This window comes from Crinia signifera, chromosome 3 (assembly GCF_055691185.1).
Source record: "Crinia signifera chromosome 3, ASM5569118v1, whole genome shotgun sequence".
Classification (NCBI taxonomy): Eukaryota; Metazoa; Chordata; class Amphibia; order Anura; family Myobatrachidae; genus Crinia; species Crinia signifera.
In genome coordinates, this window is record NC_139219.1 from 145367345 (window position 1) to 145384910 (window position 17566).

The following is a 17566-nucleotide window of genomic DNA, read 5'->3' on the forward strand; positions in this document are numbered from 1 at the left end:
CCCAGCATTTCCACTCAAAATATAGGGTTTGTTATATAAGTGCACCCGGCGTATAAGACGACCTTCCCACTTGGAGGCATGTTTTTCAGGGGAAAAAAAGTAGTCGTATATGCCAGCAAATACAGTATATATGCTTTTGGAACAGCCAGACAGAAAGGGAAAGGCACACACTGCTTACTGCTAGTCATCCGGAAGAAGAACACAGAAGAAGCCTTAAACGGGGATCGCGGAGGGGTGAGATACCGCATGATAATGCAGAAGCAAAATGTTTACAGAATATGGAGAAGAGGTACACAGTAATGGCGTGAAAATGTGCTGTTAAAAAGGCTAAAAATGATAGATTCGCCATGAAAGTAAGAGAATCTCCCCCAGAGGGTGGCTGGAAGAGGGTGACAGAGAAAAGAAGATGTGCCAGAGAGACAAAGAGTGAAGTAGGTGACGGAGAGAGTGACAGAGAGGGAGTGGGTGAAGGGAAGAGAAAGATGGTGGTGGGGAGAAGGTGACTTTGAGAAGAGGAAGATGGTGGCGATGAGTCGCAGAGGGTAAAGTGAAGTAGGTGATGAAGCGAGAAGAGAGGGTGACACAAAGAAGGAGAGGGTGATGGAGAGAAGAAGAGGGTGACCAGGAGAGGTAGAGGGTCATGTGAAGTAGGATAAGGAGAGAAGGTGGGCTTGCAAATAGAGGAATAGGCTGGCAGGGAGTGATAAAAGGTGGCTCGGAGATGAGGCAGAGGCTGATGATGAGAGAGTGAAAGAGAGAGGAAGACAGTGAGGGGGTGGCAGAGGGTGATACAGAGAGACAGTGGGTGATGTAAAGAAGATGGGGAGAGGCAGATGGGAAGGAGACCAATTCTAGATTGAAGTGTAACTGGGGACTCCCAGAAGGTGTTGTCAATGGTCCCCCTTCAACTTTGCTGGTCCCGGTGTAATGCACCAGTTGCACCCCTGCTAGTTCAGCCTCAATTACCATCTCTAATGCTTCAGTTGTATCAATTCAGTCCCAATGGCAATTGGCAAATACCCAGGTAGATAAAGGTATAAAAAGTAATTAATTAATGCAGATAATATACCCCATAGATGAGAGGATATATAACACATAGATGGTAATATCATATATAGCTGAAGTGATACAGTATACCATAAAAGGCAGTGATACCTGTATTTCACACATACCTCATAAGAGAGTCAATACATTTAACTCATACTCATAGAGGACATGATGCTGTAATTCAGAAAGGATGTGATACTGTAACCAGAGAGGAGGTGACACTAGTAACCAGAGGAGTCAAAACATTTAACTCATGGAGGATAAGATGCTGTAATCCATAATGATGTGATATTGTAACCATGATGATAATATAATGCATAGATTAGGTAATACAGTATTCCATAAAGGAGGTGTAACCAGAAGGTGTACTCAGAAGTTATCATCAGAAATTACATTTCATGTATAGTATGGGGGTTATTCAGGTCGATTCGCAAGGCTGCGAATTCGCAGCCTTGCGAGTCCACCAAAACCCGCCCGGCGAATGACACCCCCCCCCCCACTGTCAAAGTGCTGCTTCGCCCCAACAGCTGCGAATTGATGTTTTGCATAAACATCCATTCGCATGGCTCGGGTAACCGCCCACATCTTTCGATGGTCACTGACCATCGAATGATGTTTAGCGTGCACGCCTATAAAAGTGACTTTTCAGTCACTTACATTTGCGTGCACGCTGGCGTGGATATGGGCGGGCAGCTGACATCCGGTGATGTAAACTACCCGCCCCCCACACCCGCGTCACTGCCTCATTACCATGAGAACGCCCAGCGTTCTCATGGGAATGCCCATGGAACGCTGGGTGTTCCCATATAGTAATGGGGCAGCCCAGCGCACCCGCCCATCTCTGCCCCCCCCTTACGCCGCAATGGGTGCGTGCACCGGCGAACTGAAAGGTCTCCGTGGGTGCACGCACCATACGCCTGCACATGCGCAGATACCCGCCTGCGCATGCGCAGACGTGCAACATCGGTACTGCGTGCGAATGCACACAGTACCGATGAGATCTGAATAAGGCCCAATGTGTATAAATAAAACAATTTTATTCTATGGACCTATTTATGACCTGTGTCGTGTATGTGACCTGACCTTTTTACAGGCCTGTAAGAATGGATCATTTTATTGGCTTTTTTTAACTGAAAGAATCAAAGTAACAATCTTGTACCAGTCATAAAATGTGATATGTACTTGAGTCCCAAACAACCAGATTTTTTCAGGCCATATTAAGCAGTATAAATCCTGTACACAACATAAGAACTATTTGTTTTCCTTCATGTTGGCACAAAAAATATTGTATTTATTTTAAGGGTCCATACACAGGGCAGGCGGGAGGAAGGGGGGGGGGGGAGCGGGTACTAATTACCCGGGCCCAGGTTTGATGGAGGGGCCCTGGTCTGACCCCTCTCTTCTCCCTCCGTCCCTCACAGGTAGCAACAGCAGCACACATTTCTATGGCTTTCCCCCTGCCCGGTGCCGTCAGCAGGGGGAGGACGGCTTTGCATAGCGCATCACTATGGAAAGCCGTCTACAAAGCCACTTATATGCATAGCGCATTGCTATGTAAAGCTGTAATACCAGCAGATGAATGGCTTTCCCGGCGATGATGCGTGAGCTCACCGCTCATTGCCGGGCCATACACACATACAAACTTGCTGTTTCAGTTCAAAGGGGCAGATGTATTAAGCCTTAACAAGAGATACATGCACACACATACAAACTTGCTGTTTTGAGCGGCTTTCAGTTCAAAGGGGCAGATGTATTAAGCATTAACAAGAGATACATGCAAGGGTGATAAAGAGAGATTAACGTCCAGCCAATCACATCCTAACTGCCATGTTACAGGCTGTGTTTGAAAAAAGTCAGTAAGGAGCTGATTGGCTGGACATTTATCTCCCTTGCTTTTATCTCTTGTTAAGGCTTAATACATTTGCCCGAAAATCACTCAGGGGTAGATTTATTAAGCTTGGTGAAGTGATAAAGTGTCTGGTTTTTATCACCGGCCAATCAGCTCCTACCTGTCATTTTTCAAACCAAGCCTGTAACTTCACAGGTAGGAGCTGATTGGCCGGTGATAAAACCGAGACAGCTTATCACTTCACCAAGCTTAATAAATCTGCCCCTGAGTGTGTATGGGCCTTAAGTGCTCAACTGTCAGTCGATTGTGATATCTAAGGGCAGTTTCCAATCGTTACAGGAGCCTGGAGATCATACCTGTATCCACGGAGGAGGTTAAACTGTAATTTATAGTGGAGGTGATACTGTAGGCCACAGATTAGGTGATATGCTACCATAAGCCAGGGAGGAGGTGATACTGTAACCCAGGCATGTCCAAACTATGGCCCTCCAGCTGTTGTGAAACTACACGTCCCACAGTTTTGTTATTAGGGAATGAGAAAACTATGGCACGGCATGCTGGGATGTGTAGTTTCTCAACAGCTGGAGGGCCACAGTTTAGAAATGCCTGCTGTAACCCAGACAGATGCTGAAATAAAGTATTGTATATTGTGATATGTACATGAAATCTCATTGATGCATACCCCTCGGGTGCACTGGACTGCACTGGACATTCTTGATATAGTATTTAAGTGTTTTTGCTTCCATGTAGAAATGTGTTCACACTTCTTACTTGAAGGAAGTAATAAACAAGACTGAAATGCTTTACATTTTGGCTAGTAACAACAGGTTCAGGTGACAGATCACATCCAATGTACAATTTATTATATTTCAATTGAGTCATACGTATCTCTGATGTGCCATTTACCATAGTTCACAAATCATTTGCTATAATAGTATGCCACACATGCCGCTGCTTAGCTGGACAGAAGGACTTCACTGTGAAATTGCTCTTACTAGTGCTTTCATTTACAGTATTCATAAATATAGGGTTATCACCTTTGGTAGTAATGTTTATGTACTGGAAATGCAGAACATAAAATAGAACAGAGGACTCTACACGGAATAACCTGCACAGCTTATCATAAACACAATCATGCTGTAAATCCTGCGTTCACTAAAAAAAACAGAATCGTTATTTGGCATTTTTAGAATTGCTCTAAATCCCTAGTACCAAACTACTCAATTGAACGTGTAAATCCATATTCAATAGTACCTGGGAAAGTAGCCAGCTCCAAATCTTCATAGTCGAAGCTGCACTTGGAATTTTCTAAATGCTGGCAACAACAGTCTATAAAAATAAATATCTACAACTAAAAAATAAGCTAGCCCTTATTCTTGAGCCAAATATACAGAATATATGCTGAAATAACTGATCTGGGACAGTTGCTTGACAGCTATACGCATACACCTCTGCTTAAACAAGGCAACTGCTGCTACTTCACAAGGGACAAAAATTCCAGTTTATTAATAAATGAGATCTTACTTCCAAATCGCTGTCAGGTGGAGGTGAGGGGTTATTTTTTCTGCCTCTTCCCCGAGACTTTGACCCAGCATTTCTACACGTCCTGTCATCAAGATCTTTGATAGGTGTTGAGGGACTCTGTACTGTGTCAAAATCCCCTGAAAATACAAGCACATATTGGGAAAAAGCGATGCTTAAGTGTTGCCTGCTAAATCTCTACAACATTGGTGATAAGTCGACATGTTTAACTCTTACATCATAAATCTTAGCTGAACGGTTAGCATTCATGTATATATTACAGAGGTGCTATGTTATTGATTTGATTGTAGCTTGCTTTTTAATGGTCAATAATATTTGTAGTTTCATTTGAAGACCGAAGTGCTAATAATAAAATTTATATAATCCAGACCAGACTGACTCACTCCTACAGCCAGCCCTTAATGGTCGCTGGTCATATGAGCACGCTCCTGCAATTTTGAATTTTCAGTGATGTCTTGTCAGCCAGCCGCCGGAAAAAACGGTACACTGTGCAATATGGTTGCTGAGCGATATATATCGCTGAGCAATAATAAGTCAAAATTACTTAGCAACCATATTGCACCATGTGTACAACCATGTACAACACTCCTTAAGAGCATTAGAACTTACTCCATGTCACTTGAAAATAATTTTTAAGTAAAAAAAAAGAGTATTATGTATAAATCGATTATATATTGTATATTGCAACACGTGTGCGGATATAAAATGTATTCTATAGATTCTTAATAAGTTGCAGAATATAAGTGGATATAAGCAAAACTGCAATAGAACGGGTATTCAAATCAAGCTAAACAACATTGGAAAATACTCTCTAAGGAAGCCACTGAGGTTGTAAGGCAGAGAAACGCATTAGTGTTTATGCTGTTGGTACCAGTGCTTATCCATTAATACTTTGGTGAATGTCCTGAGGGCGGATACAGATCAGGCAAGAATTGGGAGTACTTATCAAGCCTTGAGCCGCTGAACCTCTTTATCACCATCCGGGTGGCCACCTGTGCACAGTTGTATACATCGTTTTAATCCAGCAACAATCACTGAATGCAACAGGAGTGGTAACTATACCGGCACTAATTGATGCTGATGTGCTTTGTTTAACATCACTAACTATCAAGCAATCCAGTACTGCAAATAGAACTGTTCCTTCATCTTTTCTGCAAACAGAGTTGTTCCTTCATCTTTACTAACCTCCAGTTTATACCTTAATATATGGGACATTATTTATGTTTGACCAATAGAGTCAGAATAATATAATATACCTAACTAACCATACTAACTGGCTTTGATATCATCAGTCTAAGGGGGTATTCAATCTGGGATCACTGCTGTCGAGCATGACCCTGTCCAGTTCTCAGTCTGCTTGACCGAGAAAAAGCAGGCGGGATTCAATGTCCCGCCTGCAGTGGGATGAGAAGGGGGTGTGGCCACGAGCAGCGGCTGGGAAGAGGCGAGCTGCAGCCAGGAGCTTGTCACTTCCTGGCTGTTCTCGCCAGAACGAGCCCGACTGTTTGTGAAGTCAGGCTCATTCTGCCAAGGTAGCCTGTTCAATGCTGTTAGGGAAGACAGCATTGAATGGGGCCCTGCAGCCATCTCCCCCATTAGGAGATGGCTGCGGGAGATTGAATACCCCCCTCACACCAGCAATGTTAATAATTTTTTATTCTATGTGTTAATTACTGTATTTTATTTTGACTGGCCAGTCACATTGTATTTCTTGTTTGAATTACTAAATATAAAGTATTTGTTATTTTAGTGTTGTTCCTTCTAATGTTTTTTTTCTGTTTGTGTGATATGAGTACCCACATGTAACTGCTGCTTAAATAACAATAATAATTATATCAATTGTCTGTAATTTGGTTTAATCCAAAATGTTCTTCTTCATTTAACATTAGGTTTGTTCAACAAACTGATATCCCCAAGCACATAGCCGCCCCTTCCTAAACATTGGGAAATGCAGGAAGAAAATGGGGGGCCTGGAAACCCCTACAGAATAAGCAGCTTGGATGATACGCACATTCAGCCCTGGCATGCCTGCCCTACTGTCACATCTAATGGCTTGCTATCATCACTTCTCCCAAATATGTCTAATATATTAAACTGTACTGTATGAAGTGCTAAGGGTGCCCCTTCATATGCAAACCTCACTTGAACTAAAATAAAACTTAAAAAAAAAAAAAATCTACGAATCCTGTTCTTGCCTCTGTATAATCTTTTAATTCTTTTTTGGCTACAGAATGGCCATGTGACATTGTATTTGCAAATAAGCATTCTGAAGAGTTTATGTTCTATGGGGGGGTATTCAATGTCAGGGGCACGGCTGTCGAGCTAGCGCGACAGCCGTGCCCCTGTCCCGTTCTCATTTTGCTCGCCTGGAGCTCGGCAGTCGGGATTCAATGTCCCGGCCGCCGAGCGGCGAGAAGGGGGCGTGGCCGCGAGCTGAGGACAGAAATAGACGAGCTCCGGCCGGGAGCTCGCCTATTTCCGGCTTTTCTCGGCAGAATGAGCGCGACAGCTTGTGATGTCGGGCTCGTTCTGCGCAGAACCCATGTTCAATGCTGTCGGGGAAGACAGCATTGAATAGGGCCCCGCAGGCATCTCCCCCGTCGGGAGATGGCTGCGAGAGCTCGAATGACATTGCATACCCCCCATGAATGTGTGGAGTGGTCACGTAAGACCTCATTGTTGCATCTAAATTGGGCATGTCCAACCTGCGGCCCTCCAGCTGTTGTGAAACGACATGTCCTAGGCATGCCTTGCCAAAGTTTTGCTATTAGGAAATGGTAAAACTATATCAAGGCATTCTGGGATGTGTAGTTTTGCAACAGCTGGAGAGCCACAGGTTGGACATGCCTGGCCTAAATGGTGCAAAATATTTCACAAAACAGGAATATTTTGCTCATCTCTATCAAAATGTTACAGAAATACTGAAACATTATTTGCAAATGTGGGACAAATTATTGTTCAGTTAATAGTACATATTAGTATAATTTAATTTTGATAAATACAGGGGATATACAGTATGTTCAATAAAGACTGATGGATCTATAGCAAGGGTACTTTTATAACTTTCGAGTAATCTACTTGGAAGGGTGGCACATGCTGCAGCTGTGACTCGTCTTTGATTGCTGTGGCACAGGGCCCCCTAGACAAATGGGCCCATGTGCACTTATTCCAATGATACTTTAGTTATATTTAATTTTCTTGTATGTTACAATACAGAATGGCCCAAGTGGAAAATGTGTAGATCTTCCTCAGTATATTTATAAAATGAAAGCAAACTTCTCCACTTTCCCTTATTTACCCGGCTAAGAGTTTTCATAAATGGCCCCATATAGTGCCTCAAATGAAAATGTAGCTACATTCATATGAATATTGGTTAAGCCAATTACATGGCTGCCTCCTCTATAAGCCAATAGTACACAGCAATGCCATTCAGCAGTCACATTAGTACAAATGTTGCATTTTAATAATTCCTAAATATATGTTGTACAAACACATTTCTACTTTTTCAGCCAGTTTATTTACAGTATGTACTCTGTAACCGCAGATGGTCACTTGGCATATAACCTTTTACAGTATGTTTCTATGTGCTAATCAAAACATACCAGACATTACACCCAACAAATCTCCATTTACTGTATGCTAGGAATAATTTACTGTATCACATTGTTTATACATGTTTTCTCCCATAATAAAATGCTATTTTGGTCCTGTTCTGCAGTGCAATACTGTTTTACAACTGCACAGCGGACCTTAAAAGTGCCTCGCTGAATTTGAGGGAAACACTGCACAGCAACCTATTTAAAAGCAAACATGACGTTGCCGCAATGCAAATCTCAATTTCACTTTTAAAATGGCATGTGGGAAAAATTAGAAAATCCTTCTTCATATACAGAAATAGAAAGGAACCAGGAGCAATGGCTTTAATGGGTTTTTTTGTTTGAGGAGCACATACCCAGTGCCTTAAGAAATTTACAATAACCTTTGTGTTTTTCTGAATGGCAGAATCTCCTATTTTTGCATTCCCCAGCTGTCCATAAATCCATTTCCTCTCCTATAATCAAGACTCCAAGATTTTTACAATCCCTTTGACCACTTCTGGCATCATTTTTTCTTTATAGTTTTCAAACTTATACTGATCACACTTTACCACATCTGCTTCTTGGGCTGTTGGAAAAAAATCAAATTATTACAAGCCAAAAGGGCATTATAGAAGAGGCAGCTGTTCTGTACCATTACTGCTGCGATAGAGCCTTACACCGCATTGCAGACCACTGGTTTCACCAGAACTTTCCCACAAAAGGAAAGGAAGGGGAATTATTTATGCAGGCAGAAACATTTAATTGGGAGAAAGTAACGAGAAAAAGCAATTAGCGCCGCATTTGCATCAGCTTTCAGGGCAGAAAAGTAAACCTAAAGAAGGGCCCTTTGTATCAAGAGAGCTTGCAATATACGTGGATTTAGCCTTTTAGCCATTAAAAGGTTTTGTTATTTTTTACTACCTGGCTGATTCAGGAAATCTGACATATCATTTCATACCTATTGTAAATGTGTCTCCTTCCATAAACAAGCATCAGCCGCAACTAAGAATGTTCTTTCATTTATTTATAAAGCTGTTTTATTTTGTTGTGTTGTCATTTTTAATGCCTGGTCTAGTGCAATCACACCTGGTTTTATAAAGTAACATGGCGTCTTACAACAGGGCAGTTGTTTACACTGGAAGATGCCTAGAATAATGTTTTTATATAGGCAAAGCATGCCAGAATGGTGGATCAATGACAGCAGAGATGTTGGCTATTAAGGCTGTCACTTCTGCTTTCCCCAGCCAGTGGCCATAGGACAAGAATAGACTAGGAGACAGGAGAGTGCACAGTTGTGTATCAGATCCCAACGCAGATATCAATGACAATCATATTGATCACAGTGGTATATATAATTTATAGATATACAAGACAATGAGCAGCATTCAGTGCAAGTAAATACATCCATGTGATGCTTATAGCACTATCACCAGGCAAGGGGTAATAGTTTGAGTAGCCAGAGATTGTAATTGCAGGTAGGACTGACCTAGATGTGTGTAAGCATTAGTACAGCCACTAAGACAAGCATGTCATTTTGAGATGCACCATCCACTCATAAAGGAAACCTTCTAGTATTTCTACTGACAGAAGCAATATTCCTACTAATGCAGCTCATGAGAATGACTGATGGCACATGCACTGCCAGGACATTTTGGAAATCTAAACTGACTTTTGGGCTTTACATGACTGAAATGAAGTTCTGAAGTGGAGCGTATAACAGGGTTATTCAGGTGAAAGGAAAAAGCGGGTGGACGTCTCATGCCTCTTCTTTGCTCCTTACCACACCAGGGCCCTTATTCAGATCGGCACGGTACGGCCCGCGTGCGGCCGTACCGCCGATGTTTTTTGTCTGCACATGCGCAGAGGTCATTCTGCGCATGTGCAGCCCCCTTCGCCGCAGACGGATTTCGTCCGCCGCAAAGGGGGCGGATAGGGGCGTGAGGGGCTTCAGCCCCTCATTTCCCTATGTGTACGCCCCGCGTTTCATGGGCGTTCCCATGCAAACGCGGGGCGTATGCATGGTAATGAGGGCATGACGCCCTCATTACCATGACATGGGGGCGGAAAGCTGACGTCGCCGGATGTCAGCTTTCAGCCCCCATACAAGCTAACACACGGACGATTGTCCGTGTGGTCTTAGCTTGCGGGAGCTGCCGCGGCGTGCGGGCCTGCCTTCGATGGTCGTCGACCATCGAAGGCAGGGGGCAGCTCCCACCATGGTGGAGGCGTAGCCTCCACCATTTTTGAGCGGATCGCCAGCCGTCCGTGTATGGACGGCCGTGGCGATCCGTCTGGTGGGCGGCCCTAGGTTTGTGCGGTCGGAGCCCCGTGTGCGGCTCTGACCGCACCAACCAGAATAAGGGCCCAGATTCTAAGGTACAGCAGCTGCCCAGGAAGAGGTATAGAAAAAACTATTTCTATCTTTACATTAGAGATGTGTGGGTTTGGTTTTACCCAGATTTACTTGGGATCTTATTGGCTATCCAAAACACGTGACAGCCGATAGCCAATCAAAAAAAATCCAAACTTGCGATAATTTGGCGATAACAACCGAGTAAATCCGAAACGGCACATCTTATAAACACAAATGCACTGTGTAAAAGCATTGAGGGGACAGGTTTTGCGTGACAATATTATGCCATCATATTTTTCTTGCAGGCTCGTCTGAGCCACTTCTATTACTTCTGTTAATGTGAACATGGGCCTGATTCATACCTATCCGCAAGGCTGCATATACTCGCAGCCCAGTGATCAGGAAAGAGCCCCACTAACCACCCGAATCCTCTCGCTAGCATGCAAGGGAATGTGTATGCGAATACATCCCCTTACATGAGGCTGTCTCTGGGAATGATTTTTCTCAGTTTGCAGATAAAAGTCAGTCTGAACTGATTTATATTGGCCAGAGATGGCCAAATTTGGGGCGGAGCGCTGATGACATGTGACATCAGCTGCCTGCCCTGCTCAGGCATCGCCGCAGGGGAACACCCAGCATTTTTATGGGGACGCCCAGAAAATGCTGGGAATTCCCCTACTGCCTCCACCTGTCTGCCTGTGCGAACACCTCGGCGAGTGTGATACTTGCCAAAGGTGTTGGCACATGCGCATATTCACTCATGCACAGACCTCCCACCATCGAACACTCCTATTGATATATACAGATTTGTTCTGTTTTAAATATGTATTTGATTACTGTAAAAACAACTCAATGCCAAAAAAAATTTATTTGTAAATCAGTAATACTGTATATAAATTGATGATGTATATACATTTCAAGTCAGAATCAAATGAATTGTCTTGGGGATCTGCCCAAGTGCTTTGTAAGGGAATATCAACTGATTTGCCCTTCACTTCACTGTTTCTTCCTCCAGAACCAACTTTATTTCATTAAGCTAATCTCTAATTCAGAATGAGCAGCTGTCCTGCTGAACGCAAGGTATGCATCTATTTTAGAATTGCAGAAGTCAGCACTGCATGGTTTTGGAACAACTGGACTTTTAACTGTCTAGATCTCATAAAGTTAATTTGTATTAACCTTTTCAGCACAGGAAGGAACATGCTAATCAATCACCGGCACTGGTTTAATGTAACTTTTGTTTTGTTTTTTTCATCCTAACTACTACGTAAGATATTTGCACAACAGGTTGGTAAACTTATTGTTGTGTTATTATAGATGCTGATAATACAATGCATAAAAACAATACAGAGAATGGTAGGTAAGATGCTATAAACCTCACCATGGCCCTTATTCTGGTTCGGACGGTACGGCCCGCGTGCGGCCGTACCGCCGATGTTTTTATTCTGCACATGCGCAGAGGTCAATCTGCTCATGTGCAGCCCCCTTCGCCGCAGACGTATTTCGTCCGCCGCAAAGGGGGCGTATAGGGGCGTGAGGGGCTTCATACCCTCATTTCCCTATGTGTACGCCCCGCGTTTCATGGGCGTTCCCATGCAAACGCGGGGCGTATGCATGGTAATGAGGGTATGACGCAACTCATGGGGGCGGAAAGCTGACGTCGCCGGATGTCAGCTCTCAGCCCCCATACAAGCTAGCACACGGACGATTGTCCGTGTGGTCTCAGCTTGCGGGAGCTGCTGGGGCGTGCGGACCTGCCTTCGATGGTCGACGACCATCGAATGCAGGGGGCAGCTCCCACCATGGTGGAGGCGTACGCCTCCACCATTTTTATGCGGATCGCCAGCCGTCCGTGTACGGACGGCCGTGGCGATCAGTCTCGTGGGCGGGGATTGGTTTGTGCGGCCGGAGCACCGTGTGCGGCTCCGGCCGCACCAACCAGAATAAGGGCCCATGTCTGCACAACAGGTAACATGGGGTCAGGACTTTCAGAACCAACAGAAATGGTTATTCCTTCAGAATGTAATCAAAGGCACAGTGCCCTACTTTCTAGAAGATGAGAACAATACTACTGAAGTAATTTAAATTTAAGACATTATTTATTGGGTCCTAAATTATCTAAATAGTTGTTGGATTAATTTGGAGTCCAAATTAACCCTTTTATCCCAGTATCTCAGCAGTTATACCCAGACAATGGTACCACATACAGTGATTCCAGATAATATTTACTGCTTGTTTTTTTTATGTCTATATACTGAAAATACACAATTATTAACACTGACACAAGTGTTGCATTTTCTGTTCCCCTGTAACACACTGCTTTGTAATCTGTAATGATTCACATACCGGTGTCCAAAAGCAGTAATTCATGAGAGAACTATACAAATTAAATATATTTGTCAAATATAGTTATTTAAAAAAATATATATTGAGTAGATCACAGTGAACAACAGGGACCAATACAATCAGATCCTAATAGCACATAGCTTGAGTAAATACAGAAGTCAGCTATGTATATGGAATGAATGAGCTGTGAAAACAGATAATGGAGGTAGGAGCAGATAGGGACTAAGCCGTCATTTTGACTGGCATTTACCTAGTACAAAATAAAACAAGAATGATTAACCATTTTAACCAGGAGCAACAGTTAAAAGAATGTATGAATAAAAAAGGCATCAATATCAGAATTATCACACATCAGCAGTTTCTCTTATGGGAAAAAGCAATAACTGAATACATTTGGAGAAAAAAAAGCAAAAAAAAAACAGAAAACCTCATACAATAGTCTTATCCATTTTACCTGAATGAAGATCAGTACCGGGCTGGTTAGTTAGGCCTGAAAGCGAATCCTGTAACTGATATGTTGATGATGATGACGTGCCATCCACTGTGTTATTTGGGGTCATGTAGGCTGAATATGTTGATGCTGAGTAATACTGTGCATATTGGTTTTGGCCAAAAGCTGTGTAAGAGGGATAATCCTGGAACAGTAGGAACAATTTATTAAGTGAAGTAGTAAAATGATTATTTGAGATTTGGCAGGAGAAAGGATTAATTAGCTCTTAACACTAGTTGAAGCCAGTATCCTGTTACTTCAGGTAGATTTAACATTGAATTAACACAACCAAAGAAAATCGTTTACAATATGTTTGGTCTTAACATCTTGTTCCGCTGCAGCCTGTCATTATTTCACATTCCTGAAAACCAATTGCCACAGGTGGCTACGAGGAAGCATAAAGGCTTCACTTCACCTATGCTTTCTGTACACTCTTAGTAGATATATTTTCCACATATTTATTATTTTTTTTTACCAGAGGTTTGCAGATGAAAACAATTCAAAAACATTAGAATTCATTAAAATTACATAATAAATGAAGTTATTTCTTTTTAAACAACTAATACTAAATATTTTTTTAAAACGGTAGCACCCTGGGTTCCAAAATAGCATATGCAGGGGTGTCACAGGTTGGTTGTCCATGACCAATACAAATTCTTTACTATCAATGGGATAGATGAAACCTGTGCTGATGGCTAATATTCATAAACTAAGTAGACAAACAGAAGCACAACCCTGTCCACCACAAATAGGGCACTAAGGATAACAGGTAGGCACTTACTCAATGTAATAATTTTCACTGCATTTTTTTCATTAAGAAACTTTTGTCCAAGGGGGTGCCGTGGAATCCTATTATCTCGAGCTTGCTGTTACTTTGCTTGATCCTAATAACTAGAGCTTGCTGTAACCCTACATGTGCTGTGTGGGGCCCTGTGTACTCCAGCTTATATTTTCTCAATTAAAACTTTTGTTTGTGTCATGTGATATACCCGTGTCCAGTCTGTCTGTCTTTTTTTTAGCATATATTCGACTAAGCGGATTCAATAGTCTGTTTGTCGATTTGCCTGTGGTTACAGTCTCTTTTTGCAGATATCCCTGCATTCTGGCCCTGCTAGACAGTGTGTCTGATCCATTGCGGCCCCTAGCCCCTGTCCTTCCTTTTGTGTCCCAGTCAGTCTTCAGTTCTGTACTTGCCTTGCCCAGCCTCCTGTAGCATCCTTGTTCATTGGACGACCTGGGGGCATCTGAGTACCTGGTTGACCTAATTCAACTGGGAAAGGCGGCTGCTATAGGTGAAGCATTTCCGGGCAAGAGCAACAGTGTCATCTTGCATCCATCCATAACAATTAATGAGTAAATATTATGTTGACAAGTGACAGTAAACTGAAATTAACCATTATTGACACTAGACCCAACTATCCCAACACAATGTGGCCATTGGCTATGAATAACATAAAATGCCCTTGTTGTTTGAAAAGCACTTACTTATAGTACAACAGAAATTGAACATTTTCAGGGCCACAATAATAAGGACAGTGCCATCAAATTAGAGCCATATCAACATACTGTACATATGTATGTCTATGTTTTTTTTTGTATGTAACTTATGCACAAAATATTTGTACTGAACTTTCTTCATACACATCAATAAAAGAAAAGATTTAAAAAAACTACAGCTAGAACAACTCATTCCATTACTAAGAAGTGGGACCATTCAGCAATGTATACACAGAGGTCTCCACTGTGTTCATTTGAGTGTGTGGAGGTCAGGACATATGCAGTGCATACCCAGTTTGGCAATCCAATCCATGTGAACACTAGGAGCATAGCCTCTGCTCTGCTATAGGGGTACATGTACACTGGAACACTGTTTGAGCTTCCAGTTTCAATGCCATGAGAACAGAGAAGAAGCTGTCCACTAGCACATAGAAACAGCGCCATGGTCTGCTCATACAACAATAATTATAGCCGATAACAGTATATGAAGCCATGGACAAAATTGACAAAAATTTCCGGAAGGACACAGGATAGCATATAAGTGAGCTCGGTTGGCATTAGGGAGGTGTTTCTATGGGAAAAGATGGACTAGTGGACTCTCTCTAGATTGGAATGGAGAGTGGCGATAAATTAAAGCACATTAAGGAGTGATGTGTTTTATGTGGTGATCAAAGTGTAAATGTGTCAGACAGAGTTTGCACGTTAGGTGAGAGTCGGTATATCTTGACCAAGTTTACTATGTATCAGTTTATGATGTTGCACTGACATTAAGAATGTAGACATAGAGTGAATTATCGGTGGCAGAATATAAAAGGGGGAAATTAGGCAACAGACCAGGTATGCCAGAACTGACACTAAGGGGTTTATTTACTAAGATGGGATCTTTATGGAAGATGGGATGTAGCTATGGGAAACCAATCAGATTATAGCTATTATCTTCTAGAAGGTGCCAAATAAATAAGAATTAGATCCTCACTGGTTGCTATGGGGGCAACATCCCAATTTCAAAAGAACTCCCATCTTAGTAAATAAACCCCTTTGTGTATATTTATATTGCATTAAAATTGATGTGGGATGTTGTTGCAGTTTGTTACAAATATAGTAACTTATTAAAACACTTGGGATGCTGTATGTGTTATAATGGAAATATAAACATATCAGCAGCACCCCACTGTGTATTATCTGTAGAAAATCTGTAAGTGGGGCCCATCATTTGAGAAAGTCGTACTATTATGCTATATACAATATCTCTTACACTTATACCTGCTCTTAGGCATGAAGATGGATTTTACTGAAACACATAATAATAATAATAATAATAATACAAATAGCCTCTGTCACTTTCTTCATTGGGTTAACACATCTGTAGGACTGGTTAAACCACATTCAGCAATTATCTGTATGTACTAGCCCTAAAAGTTAATTCCAATGACTTTTCAAAACTCTAGGTGCCCCAGGCAAATAAACGGAGAACCTTAATTTGATACAAACTATGGCATGTTGTACAAGTCAGACTGAGCACATAGCGTGCTCAGCCTAATCATACAATGAGCTTATATACAGAATACAGTATATAAAGAAGGCTGACCTATTTCACATTATCACTGCGCAGTTTCTCTTTCACTTTACCATTCAATAAAATCAACAAAATCTATGAAAATATATTTCTTACCTGCTGAGGACTACTAAAGTTGGTTGAATTGGAGACTGAATTATTTGCATAAATACTTGACGAAGGGGTAAAACTAGAACCTGTGAAAGTAAAATGTGTTTATTATTTAATTGATAAAATATATTATTACAAAAGTTAATTAAGTTGTCCAGGAAGGACTGGCCCACCCGGATACAGGGGACATTTTTCTATTTAAGTATTTAAACAGATCTGGAAGTGAAAGTGAAGCCCTGCCAAGTTCTTTCTGGCTCAGAATAATAGTGACATAATTTGCACTAGTGCTATATACAAAAGCTTGCCATTTTGGTCCTTGTTAAGATATGCAGGCCCTAACTGAGCAATAATGTAAGAACAGAGGGCATTGGTAACGCTAAACAAGAACCACCAAAAGTAGTAAGGAGAATCTTTTGCTTAGATAATACACATAGGTGAATGTGCTGAATCATTGGGTCCACCAAGCGTTGGTAAATAGTATTACAAGTCAAGTCACCTAAGTTTACTGAAAAATAAAAGTGTGTTGTGTTGATGTACCTGGCATTTGATAGGAGTATGGGGTTTGGCCTGGCTGAGGTGTGGAAAATCCGGGACTGTAGCTTAGGCAGCCACTCTGCAGTGGAGACTGTGTTTGCGGGAGACCGCTCTCTGTCTTGATACCTGGAAGCATTACTCCTAGATCTGCATAAGAATGAAACAATTATTTACTAGCAGCATTTACTTAAGCAATGAAGAGTCCTCAACATAAAGGACAAAGATAATAAGAAAGGTGAACATACCGTATGTTGGTAAACTGTAAGGCTGCCCGGTCTGAGAGTATGCTGTGTAAACAGTGGGTTGCTGCATCCCGGAGTATTGGGTTTGTCCAGCATAGGCTGACATAGTCTGAGCAGCTGGTGTTGAGAGAATGTGTGGATAGGGCCTAATGTCAAAAACAAATTCAATTCACTTTAACTACAATATATATACTACCAATTGTTTTTGTTTAGTTCAACAGAATATTCCTAATCAATGTTCTGGCTCAATGTTTATGATACAGAGAGCTTTATTATGGCAGGATATACTCAATTAAAAGCTATTTATCTAAAGCTTATTTTCAATGTTTTTGAAGTGCATCTAATATCTCAAGCCAGGGATCTCTCTGAGCTCCACTTCAGTTTAATATAGATCGGTTTACAGAATTGAAGACTCTTCAACA

The 17566-nt window shown here is 41.9% G+C and overlaps 1 protein-coding gene across 10 annotated transcripts in view; it reads right to left on the reverse strand.

The window, feature by feature from the left end:
• EYA4 (EYA transcriptional coactivator and phosphatase 4) overlaps positions 1-17566 on the reverse strand; it is a 274048-nt gene that overhangs the window by 57862 nt on the left and 198620 nt on the right. For all 10 annotated transcript variants that reach the window (XM_083176667.1, XM_083176666.1, XM_083176664.1 and 7 more), the window contains 5 exons: positions 17148-17290; positions 16906-17049; positions 16375-16454; positions 13170-13350; positions 4421-4557 (listed from right to left, as the gene is read on the reverse strand). In XM_083176667.1, coding sequence (XP_083032793.1) covers positions 4421-4557; positions 13170-13350; positions 16375-16454; positions 16906-17049; positions 17148-17290 — 685 coding nt within the window. The remainder of the gene's footprint in view (positions 1-4420; positions 4558-13169; positions 13351-16374; positions 16455-16905; positions 17050-17147; positions 17291-17566) is intronic.